The sequence below is a fragment of the Tachypleus tridentatus genome, chromosome 6 (genome assembly GCF_004210375.1).
Source record: "Tachypleus tridentatus isolate NWPU-2018 chromosome 6, ASM421037v1, whole genome shotgun sequence".
Lineage (NCBI taxonomy): Eukaryota > Metazoa > Arthropoda > Merostomata > Xiphosura > Limulidae > Tachypleus > Tachypleus tridentatus.
The window spans coordinates 40117304-40138744 of record NC_134830.1 but is presented as its reverse complement, the minus strand read 5'-3'; the positions used below and the strand labels follow the sequence as shown (position 1 = coordinate 40138744).

Below are 21441 nucleotides of genomic sequence, written 5' to 3'. Positions count from 1 at the left end.
ATGGTGATTTTTATAACAAAATCGAACCACCTTTATGATTACTTTAGAAAATAATAAATTTTGTTAGCCACTTCTATATATGTATTAAAAAAAATAGAAAGTTTTTGAGGTTAATAGCCCTGTATTACAACGCTTTGTGTGAGATAGATCGACTCTATAATTCCGTAAATTTTAAGTTTTAATTTTTTTCTACATAAAGCTGAGAAAAAATTAAAATGTTATACATTTTGGGATTATTCAACTCGTGTAACACAGAGGCATGAATATGTTACACTGAAACGATTTTTACTGCAAATCAGCAATTCACGTAATATCCACATTCTGATATAGTGTTGCAGTGGAATACCATGAATAAGAAATACATCTTTACATTATTTGGCCTAGTAGGTAGCATGATGGTACCGAAAATAGATCACTTTTGAGAAAGGTATATAATAGACTCTTCACTCTCGCTTCCCAGTACACACATACATTCGAAATATTCGTATGTTCAAATGAGAAAGATGATTTCATATTTCTTCTATTTTATTGTATTGGAAACAAAATCACATGGATCAACTTGGGGTACCTGAACCATGAAAAAAGCCTTGAGACAAGTCATACTCCAACTATTATCTGAGAATTCACAAACACAAATATCAGTGGCAAGAAACGTTCAGATGTCTGAGGCGATATCATCGAGTATTATCTCGGTCTGGAAATGCGATAGAAGTGCTTACAAGTTGCTTTCACGACATTTCATATCCGTTCAATCTTCTTGTACCTCAAATAGCTGTAGAACGAAAACATATCGGTCATGCCATCTGGTGCGGCACTTCTAAATTTCTATGCGATCGAACTGTTGAAACAGGTGTCGGGAAACAATTGTTCTTATGCACTAGGTGGATTATGAAAAGCAGCAGAAAGTAAGGGTTGCTTTTGGCATGACAGTTGTACAACGGAGCCTCTTGAATTGAAAACTTCGTTGACAAGTTCTAATCTATTCAAAATAACTATAAACAAAAGCTTAGTAACAACAACAACAAATTATTGAGCTAAACAAATTATTGGACATGGGTAATGACGTCTAATTACAAAGCCTTGCAACGTAATTTGAATATTTGCATTACTTTCTACAATAATATTTCAGTGCTAGTATATACACAAAAAGAAAAAGACATCATTTTGAGTTTCGATTCTATGTTGTATACACTTGATGGGATGAGTGATGTTTGTTGTGTTTCTGTAGCTTCACGAAATGGAGGAGCTGCTTGTTCGTATGTACCGTATTAAATTTCGTTTTGGGTTTTGTGTTCCCTCCAAGTGTACAATAGATGACATTCGTAAAATTGCAAAAAAAGGTGAGTTTCCAGATTTTTATTTCCTTAAATGACCATCTTGTAATATCACAACACAACATTTTGATTCGTTAACACGGACATGTTTTTTACTCTGTTATAAGCGGTTAAATTTCCCACAGTATATTACAGATTATTATTACCGTTGAAACATACAGGAACTTGGAGATATGTCTTATTTTCATAGTATGTTGGAATAAACGCACTTATATGTAATATAGAGTATAAAATATTAGCAAAAAACACAGACATAAATAGAAAATAAAATTAATAGCAACCCAAACAAACTTCTTGATGTATTTCACTGCCTGTTAGCCTTTACCTGTATAAAAGTATTACCACACGTTTACTGTCTTGAGATTCCTGTCAAGTAAAATGTCACAGCTACAAGCAGAAACTATTCGGAAATTTAGATAAAATATTCCGTAAATACACTTGAATAAAGGTGTAATTCATACTAATTATGGAAGGGGGAATGAAGTTCATGAGTACCTTAGTCATTAGACAAAAAATACTTTCCCAAAGTTCCAGAGTAATGGGCTTTTTTATATTGTGATTTGTCCACTTCTTAACTTATTATTATTATTAAAAAGGCGTCATATAATTTGATACAACAGCTATAATTATTAACATTTTGGTTTTGATGTGTAAATAGAGATAAAGTTAAAATTTTTTGTTTTTGTTGCGTAAATAGGGGTAAAATTTAAAACGTTTTGTTTTTGATATATAAACAGAGATAAAATTTAAAGCGTTTTGTTTTTGATGTGTACATATATATAAAATTTAAAACGTTTTGTTTTTGATATGTAAATAGATATAAAACTAAATTTTTGTGTTTGATATGTAAATAGAGATGAAATTTAAAATGTTTTGTTTTTTTATATGTAAATATATATAAAAGTTAAAACGTTTTGTTTTTGATATGTAAATAGATATAAAACTAAAAAATTGTGTTTGATATGTAAATAGAGATAAAATTTAAAACGTTTTATTTTTATATGTAAATAGATATAAAACTAAAAAAATTGTGTTTGATATGCAAATAGAGATAAAATTTAAAACGTTTTGTTTTTGATATGTAAATAGAGATAAAATTTCTTAATGGTAAATGGTATTTTTTTATCTACCTAAAAGGAACCTTTCAATGATATACGTTATCTAATGTGTTTTTTTTATCTCAAGTGCAAGAAGAGATTCAGTTGAAGGTAACTGTTCCCTGGTGTGACGTTAAGCAACCATGGAACTGGGATAACGTTGAAAGGAGTGTTCTGTAAGTCTACTTACTTATTGTTTGGGGCCCGGCATAGCCAAGCGTGTTAAGGCGTGCGACTCGTAATCTGAGGGTCGCGGGTTCGCATCCTCTTCGCGCCAAACATGCTCGACCTTTCAGCCGTGGGGCGTTATAATGTGACGGTTAATCCCACTATTCGTTGGTATAAAGAGTAGCCCAAGAATGGTGGTGACTACCTGCCTTCCCTCTAGTCTTACATTGGTAAATTAGGGACGGCTAGCGCTGATAGCCCATGTGTAGCTTTGCGCGAAATTCAAAAACCAAACCGTACGTAGTTTGTCCAAATTTTCAATTAGTGTTTTTTGAGTTTAAAACTAAACTTTTGCAAGTAAATTTAAAAGTCGATTTTGTTGTGACAATTTAATTTTTTCGTAACTGTTTTAATGTAATCTATAATATGTTAAAAATCGGGTTTTATATATGTGTAGGAATATATTTAATGCTATAAAAGCAGGAAACTAAATGTTTGAAAACTTAAGAACCACTGATTTGAACAAACTGATAAGTAACTATTTTCTTAGTACAAATACTGGAGCAAAAGGAAATCTGTTAAATGATTAAATAAATGAATAGAAATAATAAATAAAACTGAACTTGAAATGAATAGTGCATTGAAGTGTGTTATAAGGAGAAGGTTATTTACAAGGGGATTTCCATCACAATAACAGCTGATGAGGTGGACTGAAGCCTTAAAGAAAATAATAACATGGCGATTTTATTCAGGTGGAAAAGGCTTAAGTCACGTGTATTTGTGCGTAATATTCATAAAATTAAAAATAACTATTCAATGTTTTTTTTAATATTTTGTAATTTATCTCAAGATAACCAATACTGCTTAATGAGTTGTCCCCCACAAGTACAGCGTTATGTCTCCGGATTTACACCGGTAAAATCAGGGGTTCGATTCCTCTCGGTGGGTTGAGCAGATAGTCCGATGTGGCTTTGCTATAAGAAAAACACACACTCTTAATGAGCATTTTATTTGTTTTAACACTGAAAGGCTTAAACAACAAAATTATTTATAATTTAAGAAAATAAATACGTTGGCAATTTCTAGCTGAATTGTTGTCTCAAACTGGCTATACTGAATACAATGTTTTACAAAATATCGGTCATTGACTAAAATACTTTCAAATTAAATGATTTATTTGTTTGAAGTTTGCGCAAAGATACATGAGAATTATTTACGCTAGCCGTCCCTAATTTAGCAGTGGGTTTGTTTGTTTGTTTGTTTGTTTTGAATTTCGTGCAAAGCTACTCGAGGGCTGTTTGCGCTAGTCGTCCCTAATTTAGCAGTGTAAGACTAGAGGGAAGGCAGCTAGTCATCACCACCCACCGCCAACTCTTGGGCTATTCTTTTACCAACGAATAGTGGAACTGACCGTCACATTATAACGCCCCCAAGACTGAAAGGGCGAGCATATTTGGTGCGACGGGGATTCAAACCCGCGACCCTCGGATTACGCGTCGAACGCCTTAACACACTTGACCACGCCGGGCCTTTAGCAGTGGGAAGGCCGCTAGTCATTATCACCCATTACCAACTCTTGGTCTACTCTTATACCAACGAAGGTTTGGAGTGCCGGTCACGCAATAATGCCCTCGCGGGTGAAACGGCGAACATGGTTTATACGACAGTTGTTCGAACCCGCGACCCCTCAGATTACGAGTCAAGCACCTTAAATGCATGGCTAGGATGGGTTCCAGATTAAGAGATAAAATGAGATCTAACAAGTGACTTTCACTGGTAAAGTTTTATTCTGTTTTATAATAATAGTAAAATTATTATTGGATGGGTCCGCTGAATATCAGATTTGACAACGTATTATTATTGGATGGGTCCGCTGAATATCAGATTTGACAACATATTTACTACAGAGTAATACTGTGTTTCTTTAAATACCTGAGATAAGGTCACTGAAATAAAGCAACTGGATACAGTTTAAGAAAGAATGGCTCAGTGTTTACTAAATCAGAGACACAAATGCAGTGTGTGATTATCTCTTGTAGTTGATCAGAAACTACTTTCTCTAATCGATGTGGCCGAGATAATCTGTCAGATTGTTTAAATACAACGTTCCTTACTTCACTACCTCACTTATACTATCTGATTTATCTGGTGACTAATGGTATTCACGTGACTGACCTTTCTTTTCCAGCATAAGGTTGGGAGGTTCTAATCTCGAAATACAATCAGATCTACTGAGGATAGACACTGCTGTTGTCATTCATGTACAATGTACATCATTATAACCATCCTCCCAAGGAGTAACAAATGCTACCTCTATAGAATGACAAGAAACAAAGCAGATAAAATGAAATAAGCTTGATGTCTTTCTTGACCATGTGTTATGTGCGTTATTAACATAATTGATAAACTGAGAGCCATAACATACTAAAAAAAAAAAAAAAAAAACATTTGATAAGTTTATATACTGCTTTAATTAAAGGATATTATTATATATATACTTCTCAGATAATTATGTTAGTTTCAAGGTGAGGGGGGGGGATGGATGTCTTTAGTATTTTACTTGACATGCAAACCCGGATGATAAACTCATGTTGGTACAGTTACATTGAGCGAATGACCTCTAGTTCCTGGTGCTTAGGGGCACTTTGTATCCAAATACCCATGTTGTGTTAATTACTTATTAACAAATACATTTGATTAGTACAGTTTAAATAACTTAACGTATGTTAATAAAAGAAGCCTTCAAATGTCAAAACTCATGTGTCGTTTCTAATTGGATTTTTATGTTCATAGGAAGGTCCACCATAACTTAAGTTAAATACACCATGAATCAGGAATGGTTCCTCTCTTACAGTTGCACCAATTTAATTGCCAGGCCAAGGCATCACTCATGTTTTGGAATGGTTATTCTAAATATTATTTTATTCTACCGATGGTGCTCGGAGTAACATTACATCGAGAGAAGTAAAAGATCTGATGAAGATTATAACCTTCAGAATAAAAAATATAATGACGTAAGTAATAGGGGAGAAATGGTAATACAAAGCTATTTTCTAGTTTGACTTGCATTTTTATGTTCAAGCTGTGATACTGGAAAATCAGCGACAAAAATTTTCAAGCTGGTATTCGTGAAAAATTTACTAAATAAAGCCAAACATTCGGCACATGTGGTGAATATTGCAAACTAATTGAATAAAACATTTAGACAAGAATATTTATAGAAATTATAAAATATTCTAGCAACAACTCAACTCAAGCATGATTTCGTACATGAATCCGTCTTACTAATGCAAATTAATGGATGGATATAAGTTTCAAGAAACTCTGAGAAAGAGTAAACATTCACTACAACAAATGATGATGCATTTGGTAATAAATACAATATAAAACTAATATAGGTTAAGTGATGGAAGTTTAAAATCTCTGGCAATGATGAAGACCCATTCCACCTTTATCACTTACTGTCTATTTCAAAATATTTTTACTTTCAAACTAACACTAAATAACGCAGGAACTGATTTACCATACCATTAGACTTACTGTGTGTTTAAACAGAACTCATACAACAGCGACTGATAAGTATTTTGTAATTAATTATATACTTACTGAGCACTAAAACAAGTTGTAATACATAGGGACTTGTTTAAGTAACATAGAATGTTAAACATATTTATCATGAATTATTATTTAAAGTGTAAAGAATCAATATTATCAGTTTTATCAAGTTAGTAACAAAACATGAAACGTTGGCTATAAACTGACTAAAGAATTTAGATCATTCAATTTGGCTGCTTCTGGAGGTTGTAATCTTCGGTCAGAACTCAAACACATCTATTTTCACCACGTCTTCTTGTCTCATCAAACATTTTTCTTTATCGTCCTTATAAGTATCAGACCTGAGCTAAACTTACTTTGAAGTGATATTAACGTATATTCTGTCCAGGTCTACTTCTATCACCAAACATTCTTCTCGATATTCATTATAAGATGTAGACTAGACTTGAAACTTGTTACGAAGTATAATTATACAAGAACTCTCTTTATACAGTGAATAGAAATACAAAAGTGAAAGAACGTTAATTTAACATGTAACTTAGTGTTAAAACTTTAGTTTTTATGAAGCATTACAAGACATTACTGGAGCTTTTAAAGTAAATTACGTCATATCTTAAAAGTTTTACAGTTGTATATGTGTGTGTGTATGAAGTACTAATATATGAGATGCAACTAAAGCAATAGACACTCACATCTTTCAGTGATTTGTTTTGTGTGTTTTTTGCTCGAATATCCTTTCTGCAGACTGAATCTTTATGACTCTACAACCCATCTACATCAAATTGCATCATTCAGGCCTATTTGCTGCTAGTGCGTCCTGAATTCCATGTTAAGAAAATGTACTTAACGCATTGAAACTCAATTGAAGCTATTGGTGTTACCGTCCTTGTTTGCAAATATCTTTTCCGCTTACCATGTACTGGTCAAAACAAATTTTTATTCCAAATGTATTGAAACTTTACATCGAAATTTATTGTGTAAAGTATACGAAGATGAAAGGCGAAAGACTTTCGAAACGTCGTCCTCTACACTTGTGTCTCCACAAAAGGCTGTTGCCGTCCATTCTACGTTTCATCAGTTGGTTTCCAATTCCATATGTCACTTGAAAGATAACTAATATTTATACAGTTTTTAATTGAATTTTTATTCTCAAAAGAGAGAAGAATCTTTTTCATTCATTTATAAAAATAGCTAACATGATAATTTCAACGATAAGTTTCCTGTTTCTCACAATGACGTAATTCACTTTTTAAATTTCAAATTCCTAGATGGTTCAACTTGTTTCTTTTCTCTGTGGTTGTTCTGGCAACTTTGGTGGAGGTTGTTCATAGACATTTCGAACATCATGGGTTGAAGAACTTTTGTCCAAACATCACAGTTTAAGTGAGTATAGAACAGGCACCTTTACTAAATTGTTTAAAGTTTATTATACGTTTTAGTTGCATTTAAATATTTTGGTCGAGGCATGGCATGCATTGTGGGAAGGAAATTTCTCATGACAAGCGTTTAGGGTTATAAGGATAACGTAATGCGATAGATAATATGTGTTGGTATGTGCCATAAACAGGACGTTCTGAACGTTTTGGATTTCTTAGGATACACTCACTGCAAGATAGACGCTTCATTACAGATCTAACCATTAACCTGGCTTTCAAGTATAGATGTATAAGTCATTACGAGGACAATAAGAAAAAACAATATTCGCTGTAGAGAGACACTCAAAAAGAAAGTTGAAAAGGGTAGTGGTAACAAAACAGTAGGACCAACAGGTCTGACACAGGAAACTGTGTATTAGTGAGTCCACTGAGGACAATAACACTGCAACAGCTTTAAAGAAACTTGGAAGTGAATCTATGCAGGTTAAGGACATACATGACAGCAAAGAAATACAGATCTCAGGATACAACACGTCTAACTGGTCATGGGTTTGTGTTTCAAAAGCCTAGCGGCTCTGAGTAAGTGATAAATATGGTGAAACAGGTAGTTGGAACAAAGGCCATACTAACTAGATTAAAGTTCAGATCTGAACATCACTGAGGGATAAATAAGAGCTGAATAGGTAACCAATCAACATATGGTGTTGTGTAACATGTTACAGTGGACATGAAAAAGAAGTAAATTATCAACAAGTGGTATGGTACTATGTGACATGCTACAGTGTACTTAAAGGAACGTTCCATCCACTTTCATAAATAAATTTAAAATAACATATTGACCAGATGTTCTGCTTTGGAAAAAACAAAGAGCTTACACATTAAGTAATAACATACATAGATAGATATCTGTCTTATTCAGCCTATTGTAAGTTTGAAATTAAGCTTATATTCTCATAAGAAACGAGTCTTCTCTTGGTAGGTATTTCCGTGTTAATTTCCTTTCTTGTAGTATATATTATTTATCTTTTACACATAACTGTCTACGTAGAACTGAATTTGATGATTCACAATTAAAACTATTGCGTATTAATTAAATAACTGTTATATGTTTCACGTAAGTAACTATTTATTAGATTAAACTTCGATATTTTATCAAAATCCTAAACGATGTCACATGCACTTGGTTTAGCTCTTTGCGTACAACTAACTTATAAATATTTTTTTTTCTTTGTTATGAACGGATCATGAAAAGGAAACTGTTTTTGTTTGTTTCACTCAGGTGGATTTTTAGAATTCACTAGATGTTTCTCTTTATACACCAACGTGGGAATCACGTTAACCACAAAATCTGGAAATCACGATCTTCCTGTGGTCCATGGAATGAGGGTTTTTAGCATCAATTGGATAATTCTCGGGAATACCTTTTATCTTTTATCTTATAATCAAATGGGTGAGTATGTTGTCTTTTACAGACCCATTTAAAGTATATCATTCTTTACAGACTGATTTAAGGTATTTCATCCTTTACAGGCTGATTTTTCCCCCGGTGGGACAGCGGTAAATCTTCGGATTTACAACGCTAAAATCAGGGGCTCGATTCCCCTCGGTGGATACACCAGATAGCCTGATGTGGCTTTGCTATAAGAACGCACACACACATACAGATTGATTTAAAGTATATCATCCTTTGCAGACCGATTTAAAGTGGGGGCGTTTTAATATGACGGTCAATCACAGTATTCGTTAGTGAAAGAGTAGCCCAAGAGTGGATGGTGTGTGGTGATGACTAGCTGCACTCCTTCTTGTCTTTCTCTGCAAAATTAGGAACGACTATCGCAAATAGCCCTTGTGTGGCTTTGCGCGAAATGCAACTAAATTGTTTTAATTTATATCCAAGTTGATAATAAAATTGAAATTACTTCATTTCTTGTATATATACAGACGAATATTCTAAAAGAAAACTTTCTAATCCTTAATGTTGGATATAATTGTGAAATAAATAAACCGGTGGGGTACCCAACTGCTATCTACACTGTTGTCATTTAACTATGAGATGATAAACTAGGAGGAAGAGAGCGAGTGAACACCCCCTTGTGTCAAGTCTTATACTATTATTTTACCAACGGTTAAAAGGGCAAGTATGTTTGATGAGAGGATTTGAGCTCACAACCCTCAGTTTACTAGTCGTGTGCCTTAACTAGCTTGTCATGTCAGTATTTACATCACAAAAGGTAGAAACAATTTGCTCTTGTGTATCTATAACTGAACTTTATTTCACTATGTAATTCTCCGCTGGAACAACTGTAAGTCTACAGATTTACGACGCTAAAATCAGGGACTCGTTTCCCCTCGGCGGAATGTAAAGCCCGACATGGCTTTACTATAAGAGAAAAACACAAACGCACTCGCATATTTCATTATAAATGACTCACAATTTTAGTGTAACCATTGTTTAACTCAATGGGATGATTCAGTGCAGATATTGTAACTTGGCAATCAACAATTTGTAAACTGTGTGTAAATTATCTTCCAAAATTTCAAGACTTAAGCTTTTTAGAAGCGACAATTTATTTAGTTAATAACATTTACAATAATGAATATTCTATAGTGTTAATTTCATTCATTGCGAGAGTTACTGTTTTATTATCCAAATTTTATTATCTCAAAATTCTACCGGTGCGCCCTCTAGTGGCAAGCAGTATCTCTGCTGACTTTCAGTGCTAGAAACCGGGTTTCGATACCTGTGGTAGGCAAAACAGAGATAGTCCATTGTGTATCTTTGTGGTTAACTACAAACAAATAAATAAACAAACCTCCAGGTGCTCAAATACCAGTCATAATGGAGTAAATAAAAGATGACTTAATATACTTGAAGGTTTGATTTTTTCATAGGAACCTTTCATTGTGTAAAACATTAATTAAAATAGCACGTGACAACTATGTTTTTCTGAATGTTCAGTTTTACAGCAGTGTTAATGACGTTTGTTTGTACATAGTTAAGCAAAAAGCCAAACAATGGGCTATCTTTGCTATACCCACCACTGGTATCTAAACGTGGTTTTTTTAGAGTAACAGTTCGCGGACATATCGTTGTGCCGCTGGGGAAGTTTTTTTTTTTTAATTTCCCACAAAGCTACTCGAGGGCTATCTGTGCTAGCCGTCCCTAATTTAGCAATGTAAGATTAGAGGGAAGGCAGCTAGTCATCACCAACCACCGCCAACTCTTGGGCTACTCTTTTACCAACAAATAGTGGGATTGACCGTAACGTTATAACGCGCCCACGGCTGAAAGGGCGAGCATGTTTGGCGCGACGGGGATGCCAACCCGCGACCCTCGGATTACGAGTCGCACGCCTTAACACGCTTGGCCATGCCGGGCCCGCTGGGGAAGGGAGCATTAGCTACGAATTATAATGTTACAACTTATGTATATTTAACTTCGTTTAAAATTCATGGCTTATTTTAGGAGTGGTAGTCATTGTAAATAATATTGAAAACTAAATAGAAATAACGAATTTACCTGTTAATTGAATGCTGTTAAAGTAAAAAAACTCGTTATTTTTCATTTACTTTAATAAAAACTAAAATTAATACCACAGTTACAAACATTTCAAATGTGTTTCAGTTTACACCTTATGTATGCTACAATAAATAAGCCAACATGTTAGTGGACAATTCTGCACTCATATTGTTAACTTGCATATTCCAGGTGCTCTGACAAAAGTTTTGGATTTAGGAAAAGACTTAGCCTTCCAGTTAGTTATTCAAACTACATTTGCTGTGGACACGTTTTTCTTCATTAGGTTAGTTCTGTATGAATAATTTCATTAAAAACTATAATTATTACATTGAACTGCAATCATACATATTAGTTACTTATAATTATAAACACTAAAATACGATACAAATATTAATGGTTGTGGTAATTAAGATACGTTATACGTGGATGACATATTAATGATATATTTGCACTTTTTCTTCTTCTTTAAATGCTTGGGCGTTTAAGTAAAGTCTACATAAACATCAATAACCTAATAAATAATTTATCCAGTTAATAGGGGAAGTGTATCTTAGTTTTCGAGGTAACTAAAAAATGCATTTTTCTTCTGATTTTTCAGTTGTGAGTCATTGTATATTAAGGAAAAGAAACTTACAGAAAGTAATAGGGGTTGTTAATGGTCAAAACTATTGATATATATATATATATATATATATATGTTGCTGTTTTCTCTCACATCAAAAGGACCAAATATGATAAACATTACTTCTTAATATACGCTAATAAGTGATTAATTAACCATCTGTTACTTTCTAAATTAGTTTTAAATGTATGTTATGAATCTATGGTCAAAACCTAAACATATCTTGTTTTCTCGGACAGTTCATATCTGATTACAATAAATACGTCTGAGATCTGGAACGACATGTTATATTTATTTATTAAATATTTTGTTTGGTTTTAATTATGTACAACATGACAGTGGCTTGTTAGTTACTCACCGAACACTGAGAAAGCTTGGAGAAAACCAAGACCACTTGAATTTACTGAAATTCTACATCCACCGTTATTGGAGGTAAGTGCGGTTTGAAAATATGGAAAAGCACATTTGAGCATAACCGTGTAAGATATATACTTTTTTTAAGCGTACATTAAAAGGTAATTTTATTATTATTCATAGCTAAACAATGGTAATCTTTGTTCTACCAAATGCAGATATCGACATACCATTTTTAACCTTATAATCCTCGAGGTTTATTGCCAGTTCCCTAGTGGGTAAGTTTACGGAGTGAGATCTCTAACATTAAAGGTTCGATTCCTTGCGATGGACAGAGCAGATAGCCCAATGTGGCTTTGTTCTAAAACAAGCAAACAAACAAATTTATCCCTGATCCACCGATAACTATTCTCAGCATTACCTGGTGAACAACGGTTACAAAGAAAACGGGTGATCTTCCTCTTGTGGTAGCTCTGACTTTCTATATCAGAGGTGAGCACAGCAGAGATAGTCCATTGTGCAGCTTTGTGCTTAACAATGAACAAAACATTTACATAACTTCACCGGCAATTTATATTCCTAATGTCTCACAACATTTCTTTCTCTTGTGGTCTTGCATTTATTTTTCCGCTTTCTTTTCCCTTTAAACTCGATTAAATTATTTTTATTGTTTTCCTTGACCAGTCGTCTCAAGACTTTTAAAAAGGGCAATTGAGGCTGTATTTTTTTCTAAGACTGCTAATAGATAGCAACTTCCAACAGTTTTCCACTCAGCAACAATCCCTTTCAACATTTATCAATATTAAGAGGCTTATTTCCTATTTTCTAATTAAAATTCTAAGTTTAGCAGTCAGTGGTTCTCAACCTGGGTTCGGTGAGTCAGTCTGAGGGGTTCAGCGGAGGTGTGTTTTTGTGTGAAATTCATGTTTTGTTGGTTTTGTTTTTTGAACACAGTGATATTGTGTGCAACTGATGCATGGTTCATTTTGTGCACCAATAAAATATCTACTTATAATTTTGAATTTGAAAAAAATCATATTTTATTTTTGCGATTACGAAGGGTTCAGTGAATGCAAGTACGAAACTTCCGGGGTTCAGTACCTCCAACAAGGTTAAGAACCACTGGTCTAGCTAGTCCTATTACATAGTTCCAAATATGTTCCTCTGTTTCAGTGATGACGAGAAAATCCACTTATAGAGAAAAATATATATGTTAAAACGGCTGGTTTGGGTTGAGAAAATTTTTTATGTAGAGGAGAGAACAACGTTTCGACCTTCTTCGGTCATCGTCAGGTTCACAAAGAAAGAAAGAGGTAACTGACCGATAGATGACCACATGTTTGAAGGGGGTTTTGTAACTGAGTGTAGGAATGTAGAGGGCGTGATTAGATGTTTGATTATATTTATTAATATAGGTATAAAGGTGTTCCTTTGTATTGGTTTATTTTGGGCTTGAGTTGTTGTATAAGTAAGGCTTCTTTAATTTGGCGTTTGTTTATGTTTGTTTCTTTATTTAGTATTTGGGTGTTTTTGGAACTCTATATTCGAGACCCTAACCCATCAGCAGACATTCCCAGGAACCAATTAGCAACTCTCATAAAATTCACCACGATGAAGACAAACTTCATGTTCAACAACCACAACTACATACAAACAAATGGCCTAAACATGGGTAATCCAGTATCACCAGTTTTATCCAATATTTTTATGACACAAGATAAAACACAAGCAATTAACACAGCATTACATCCACCACTATACTGGTACAGATATGTAGATGACACGATTGAGGGATTCATATCTACAGAACATACACTTAATTTTTTCAATCACATTAACTCTATATATCCCAACATTAACTTCACATGTGAACAGGAAGAAAGCAATCAAATATCATTTCTTAACCTCAAAATTACAAGGACCGTTACAATTTAAAACAGAAATCCACCGAAAAATCACCCATATTGGACTATACATTCCTTGGGACTCAGCACATGAAACAAAACAAAAACTCAACATACTAAGAAACCAAATAAACACAGCCATAAAACTATGCTTACCAGATAAAATTAACGATGAATTAGACAAAATAAAACAATACTTCATCAACATCAATAAGTTTCCTCCACAAACCGTAAGAAATATTACACGCACACACCTAGACAAAAAGCAAAATCAACTAACAAAAGTAAATATATCCCACTAATTAAAAAATCATGAAACCATATACTGCTGCATACCATATATTCTCGACATCAGCAGAAAAATAACCAACATTTGGCAAAAACTAGTGACAAAATATGACATTCCAGTTAATAATAAATTTATTCAAAAACCTGGCACAAAACAAAGGTCTATACTGTGTAAAAACTACACTGACAAACACCACACTAACATTATTTATTAAATACAATGTGATAAGTGCCACGACTTCTGTATTGGAGAAACAAGTAAAAAAATGAAAACCAGATTCAAAGAACACAAAAAGTCACCTTCACACGTTTTCGAACACTGCAACTCAAATAAACACAACATAACCATAGAAAACACCCAAATACTAAATAAAGAAACAAACATAAACAAGCGCCAAATTAAAGAAGCCTTACTTATACAACAACTCAAGCCCAAAATAAACCAATACAAAGGAACACCTTTATACCTGTATTAATAGATATAATCAAACATATAATCACGTTCTCTACATTCCTACACACAGTTACACAACCCCCTTCAAACATGTGATCAACTATCGGTCAGTTACCTCTTTCTTTCTTTGTGAACCTAACGATGACCGAAGAAGGTCGAAACGTTGTTCTCTCCTCTACATAAAAAATTTTCTCAACCCAAACAAGCCGTTTTTACATATATATGTTCCTCTGTTTGGTTAGGATTGCATTCAGATGTTGTAGAACATTCACAGTTTTCAATACTATTCTGTTTATGTATCCTTATTCACTCCAATATTCTATATTTTTCACAAGATATAAGAGGACAGATGATTCCTTTCTGAATTTCATCGTTTTACACCTAAGTTTGTGCTACAGAATGCACACTCTAACAAACATTACCTAATGAAAGATTGTTGTCATCTTAGTGAAAAGCTACACTGCTTGCATTCTGTGCACCGTGTGTGTGTGTGTGGGGGGAACTGAACGATTTTAGCGCTGTAAGTTCGCCAACTACTTACTCACGGAAGGACCTTAACGAAAGACTTACTTAAAGTTTTAGTATTTATATGCAAATTACCGAGGCAAGTTTTACCATTCTCAACCTTGTACAACTTAGGTACTTCAGTTTGAGTTACGGAACAGTCCAATCATTTAGTTATGTACAAATGTTAGTAACAGCTTCATTGCATCTTTTTATTTTAAGTATCTTTACTATCCCTCTATAAGAAATAGCAGCGGCCAAAACTGAGCATCCTTGAGTTTGTACGTGCAAAAAATTTTCTTTTTGATGATGCTAGTAACCATGGTTGTGGAACAGTAAACAAACTGTTGAACAGTGTTCTAAATGTGGTACATTCTGAAACACGATTTTGGTATAGCACATATCATACACGTGTCCACGTGGATCAACAATATATAGACATCAGCCAAATTTTAGTTGTTTTGATAGCAATATTACATTGGCATATTTGCTGTGTATACTGCATGGAATCAAACCCCGGATTACAGCTTTGTAAGTCCGTAAACTTACATCTGCCAAACCGAGTGACTTGGCCTATTTCTAGTAAAGTAATAGAAAAGAGTCACAACGAGTTGAAAATATTTCAGTTGTGTTTTTAAGTCATTGCCAGTCTTACTGAATAATAGCGATATTTTTCTCATTATTACGGAACAGCATAAGTAAAAATCCAAGATTCACCGACTTAAATTTCTAAAAATTGGGATTCGATTCGACAGCTAGACCAAAGTAACTTCACTACGAAACAAAAGATAAAGCTGATATACCAGAATGTTCAGATTTAGAGATGAGGTTTCACTTTCGATGCTGGAATGTTGTTGTTGCTCAGCAGGTTTTAAACACATTGAATGGGTTGTGCACCGTTTGTAATGCATGAAAAATGTTACAATGTTTGTCACAACGTGATTTTCTGTGTATGTTTTATTACTGCAAAAAATCCTTTGTTTTGATTATTTTAGTAACTGCAGAATTAATCGTTAAAGTACCCAATTATTATAATTAAAAAAAAAACACTTGTGAAGTTTACACAAAATAATTTCTTTTATTTTTTCTGAAAATATTAACAGACAAAGTCTCTCATTCTCGAGAGTGGCTTATAACAATACTCATATTTTATATATATATAGGTTAACACCGGCTTTCATTCTAATATCAGCACTTATTATAATTGCGCCAAACTTTGGAAGTGGACCTCTCTGGCACGATAAACTGGACTCTTCAGCAAAAGTATGCCGCAAAAACTGGTGGACGAACCTACTGTACATAAGTAACTTTTTAAAGCCTGAGGAAATCGTAAGTGAAAACTCTTACACGTAAAACCAATAACGTGCTGAGTAATACCATCACCACATCACAAGCTTACTTAATTTGGTAACCTACAAAAGCAGTGGTAAAATAACTCGCTTATTTATATCCTTAACTAACTTGACAAACTAGAAATAAGTTCAAAGACGAGAATATGTTAATATATATTTGACTAATCACAAATATTCAATGGTTTGATTTACCTAAAGTGGTAATTTTTTGAAGTATATATAGGCAGACAGCCATAACAAAATATTGTGCACATAAAAAATATAGTGTACTGAAACCAATAAGTATCCACACTAATACTGAAAGAGGTAGCAATACAGAAAAGAGAACCTTCAACTAGTCCAGAAACCTCTGAGTCTGAAACACATTGACATCAGGAGCCACCTGACAGCAGTGGAAACTATAGATACCCTTAATAATAGTTTATTTACTGGAGTGAATATTTTAAATATTAACAGAAGTACCAGCCTGATATCGATCAATATTAAAGATACTGAAAATAACAAGTACTAGTCTGATTTACTAGTTTCTGAGATCCATATTTACCAATAATTCTTATAACGGCAACGCCTTTAAAACTGGTTCATAGTCTTAAAAATACAATAACCAGTGACACCATACATATCAATGTGAGTGGGAGTGTGTATAAAGACATATGTTAAAGTTTCTGAAAATCAGAGAATTCCATACGTGTTTTATTACGAAATCATTTATAATTATCATTTTACTTCATGTCGAAGTAATGTATACAAACATCAGTGTGTGTTTCTTACAGCAAAGAAACATTGAGCTATCTGCTGAGCCCACCGAGGGGAATCGAACCTCTGATTTTAGCGTTGTAAATCCGTAGACTTACCGCTGTATTAGCGGTGGGCTACAAACATCAAATTCTGAACTTTGTAACTTATATCTGCATTTAAAATTTTAATATCAAAGTTCATAAAATATCAACATAATTTAATATAAAACTTTGTTCATTTTCTGTATATTCTATAATAAAGCATCGTGAAAATTTTGCTCCAAATACAGGGTGTTCGGAAAGTCACTGTGCACTTATATATTTATTAACAGACATGTTTCAATATAGAATACAGGAGGTAAATATGAATGACAATTACAAACAATGTTGAAAGTGATCCCCGTTGGCATCAATACAGGCCTGGATCCTTCTTATTTTGTTTCTAAACACTGCTATCAGTTGCTGGCTTGAAATAGACTGAATAGACATATGATTACAAAACTGCACAGTGACTTTCCAAACACCCTGTATATCATCAGTGGCGCCCCCAGTTGAAATACCAGTAAGTTTTCGGGCTTAAAACGCTAAAATCATGGGCTCGATTCCTCTCGCTGGACTCAGCAGATAACCCGATGTGGCTTTACTATAAGAAAACAAACACATACACATCATCTTCAGTGCCTTCATACCTGATAGTACACAATACGTGAATATCTACATGTAGGAGGTATTCATTGTCAATGTTATTGTAAGACAAAAAAGCTAATTTTCTTAAATTGTGAAATAGCCAATCGTGTTAGTTTCTTATTTTTTATTTTACTCGTACTTACGATAATTTTCTCAAGTTTACACTTACCTGGGAGTAAAGTGATCGTTTCGCTTTCTGTGTGTAAATTACAATTCAACTTATCTTATACTCTTTGAGTCATACACGTTACGTAATTTCTATAGATATTCCCATTAGTTTTCGATTATTTATTTTATGACCAGAATTACTATATATATTGATAGTTATTGTCAACAAATGTTGTTGTACAATATAAGATAAAACAGTTAAATATACATTGGCATCAAACTTGGAAGGAAAAGGAGCTTTTTAAAGTCCTAACAGTGGAGCGTTTCTGATAAAATACGAACAGTAGCACGTTTCTGAAATACACGAAACTTGGAAATTTTTACACCAGACGGGATAAAATGGTATAGAAACTGGAATTTAAAATAAGTGCTGCATTTTCTAACTATACCTAATTGACTTAAACTTAGCTTGGTACAGATCAGACCTCAAGAAAGCATGTAGTATGTTCCACCATTAATAAAACTTTACCTTATGCTGATAAATTGTTATTTGTTTACCTGTCATTATATTAGTATAGTATACTATCTTACTCAAGTAGGAAACTAATACAAAATAACGTGTGCAATAGTGTGGGGTAATTACGTAAAACGTGACCGAAGCCTATGGCTGAAATACGTACCTTTGGTGTGGGGTAAAACGATTAACGAAAGGGATGTGCCTCTGAGTCGCTTATCGTAAAGCAATTACACGTTTTAAGAAAAAGAATAATTAGCTGTTTATAAATCCTTATTGTTTTAAATCAAGAAAGTTCCCTGAAATATATACTTCGTAAATATATATAAAACCCATTTCTCACTTTATGTTAAGACTGCTCAAAAACAAAATAAAGTCGCGCTTTACCATTCATACACATCGCATTCTTACTTCCATGTCGTGGCCCGGCATAGCCAGGGGGTTAAGACGTTCTACGCGTAATCTGAGGGTCGCGGGTTCGAATCCCGATCGTACCAAACATGATCGCCCTTTCAGCCGTGGGGGCGTTATAATGTGACGGTCAATAGTGATTCGTTGGTAAAAGAATCGCCCAAGAGTTGGCTGTAGGTGGTGATGACTAGCTGCCTTCCCTCTAGTTTTACACTGCAAAATTAGGGGCGGCTAGCGCAGATAGCCCTCGAGTAGCTTTGCGCGAAATAAAAAAACAACAAAACAAAAAATACTTCAATGTGTTTATACGTGGGGTCATGAGAACAAAGTTGCCTATAATTACGTCGAGATGGTAGCACATTGCAGTCGAACATACAGAGTCTGGCCTTTTAACTCGACTTTTCTTTACTGAAAGCGTATAGTGTAAAAGTATAAGGTAATGAAACATGTTAGTAAGAAAAATACACGAACGCAGTAAAGATCACATCTGCAGATATTATTAGCTTTCTTTGGTCATTAGGCGCGAACTTTATGGGATTAGTAACAATCATAAACATGTTATCATTACAAGTGTACGATTAATTAATGTTCTGAAACATTTGATTTATTAGATGATATAGTGCTTTTCCTAAAGTGAAAGTGATATATACAAAACAGTTGTTTAAGAACCTACAATGTTATCAAGTTGCAGTTTATATATAACGGGAGATTTATGCCTGACAGTGATTTCCTTTTAACCCAGCTTAGAAACACAGTGTGTTTCGGTTCACATAATAATGATGATATGACACTTCATTCAAGTAAAGTACATAAAAAAAGGTAAATAATTAAATATAAGCATGTTACTTTTGTTAAGAATTATAAACATTTCTCGTTCCATTTTTAGAACGAAGTTTTTCGTTAGAATTATAGATTTTGGAGCTTGCTCTGCGTCAGAACTATGATTTTGGAGCTTGCTCTGCGTTAGAACTATAGATTTTGGAGCTTGCTCTGCGTTAGAACTATAGATTTTGGAGTTTGCTCTGCGTTAGAACTATGGATTTTGGAGCTTGCTCTGCGTTAGAACTATGGATTTTGGAGCTTGCGAATCGGGTTCGAATCTGAGCGATATCAAAATATTTTCTGTACTTGGTTTTGAGTGCGTTGAAAATGATGACAGTCATTCCCGAAGCATGCAAAGCGGGTACTGGGATTCTGGTGTCTAGCTACCATCTCTTTGGTCAGAAGTTGAAAATCAGGGTTTCTTTTGTTTGTTTAGAATTTGGCATAACGCTACGCCGTGGGTTATATGTGTCAAAATTAGGGACGACAATAGACAGCTTTATTAGTTTTGTAGTAAATATAAAATACAAGTACTTTATGTTTTTCAAGGCACTTATTGCATAAATAATGACACTGGTGTTTCAGTAAGACTTTGTTTTCGTCTTTGAACAGACAACTGGTTTAGCAGTAACACTAAATTAGTGCATCATTCTAACTGAACAATTATAATTTTTTTCTTTTTTTCAGTGCGTTTCACACGGATTCTACCTGGCCTGTGAAATGCAGTTTTTTCTCTTGTCTCCCGTCTTTATAATGACGTTATATAGGTAAGTTTGGATAAAACAACATTTACTGCTAGGAATATTTATTTCGTATTATATTACGTCACAATAAAACTGATAGTAACGATTGGATTCTTTTTACTGGGAAGCAGCATAGAAACCTCTCTGTATCATAGTTGTTTTCACTGATTCTAGGTCAAAAAATAAAATATTTTTTTTTGTATAGACTTAAATATATGGTTACGTGATTTTTTAAAGTAAATGTACCCGACGATTTAAAACTATTTTTCTGCTGCATACCATATATTCCCAACATCAGCATAAAAATAACCAACATTTGGCAAAAAACTAGTAACAAGATATGACATTCCCGTCAATACCAAATTTATTCAAAAACCAGGCACAAAACTGAGGTCTATACAATGTAAAATCTACACTGACAAACACCATACCAACATTATTTATAAAATACAATGTGATAACTGCCACGACTTCTATATTGGAGAAACAAGTAGAAAAATGGAAACCAGAGTCAAAGAACATAAAAAGTCACCTTCACACGTTTTCGAACACTGCAAGTCAAATAAACACAACATAACCATAGAAAACACCCAAATACTAAACAAAGAAAGAAACTTAAACAGACGCAAAATTAAAGAAGCCTTACTTATACAACAACTCAAGCCCAAAATAAACCAATACAAAGGAACACCTTTATACATATATTAATAAATATAATTAAACATCTAAGCACGTTTTCTTCTTCCCATATAATTTGTGTGGATCACAACAAAACACTAAAATTCCATTGCTCCCTTTTATGAATAGAAGGTGGACCCCCATCCATAAAGAACACAGCTTTATACAGCACACATAGAGACCATAGATTGGCTATACTGAAGATACGCTCTT

The 21441-nt window shown here is 33.8% G+C and overlaps 1 protein-coding gene across 2 annotated transcripts in view; it reads left to right on the top strand.

Annotated features, from left to right (window-relative positions):
• The window catches only part of LOC143252295 (O-acyltransferase like protein-like), a 41396-nt gene that overhangs the window by 3451 nt on the left and 16504 nt on the right, over nucleotides 1–21441 (top strand). The window contains exons 3-8 of one of the 2 annotated variants that reach the window (XR_013028927.1): nucleotides 1229–1340; nucleotides 2520–2607; nucleotides 7423–7537; nucleotides 8810–8980; nucleotides 11240–11333; nucleotides 12012–12053. Coding sequence is in view for 1 of the 2 variants with exons in the window: in XM_076504207.1 (XP_076360322.1) it covers nucleotides 8911–8980; nucleotides 11240–11333; nucleotides 12012–12104; nucleotides 16340–16505; nucleotides 20495–20574 (503 nt within the window). In the remaining variant the exon portion in view is untranslated. Of the gene's footprint in view, nucleotides 1–1228; nucleotides 1341–2519; nucleotides 2608–7422; nucleotides 7538–8809; nucleotides 8981–11239; nucleotides 11334–12011; nucleotides 12105–16339; nucleotides 16506–20494; nucleotides 20575–21441 lie in introns of those variants that run through there. The other variant, XM_076504207.1, reaches the window with a different exon arrangement.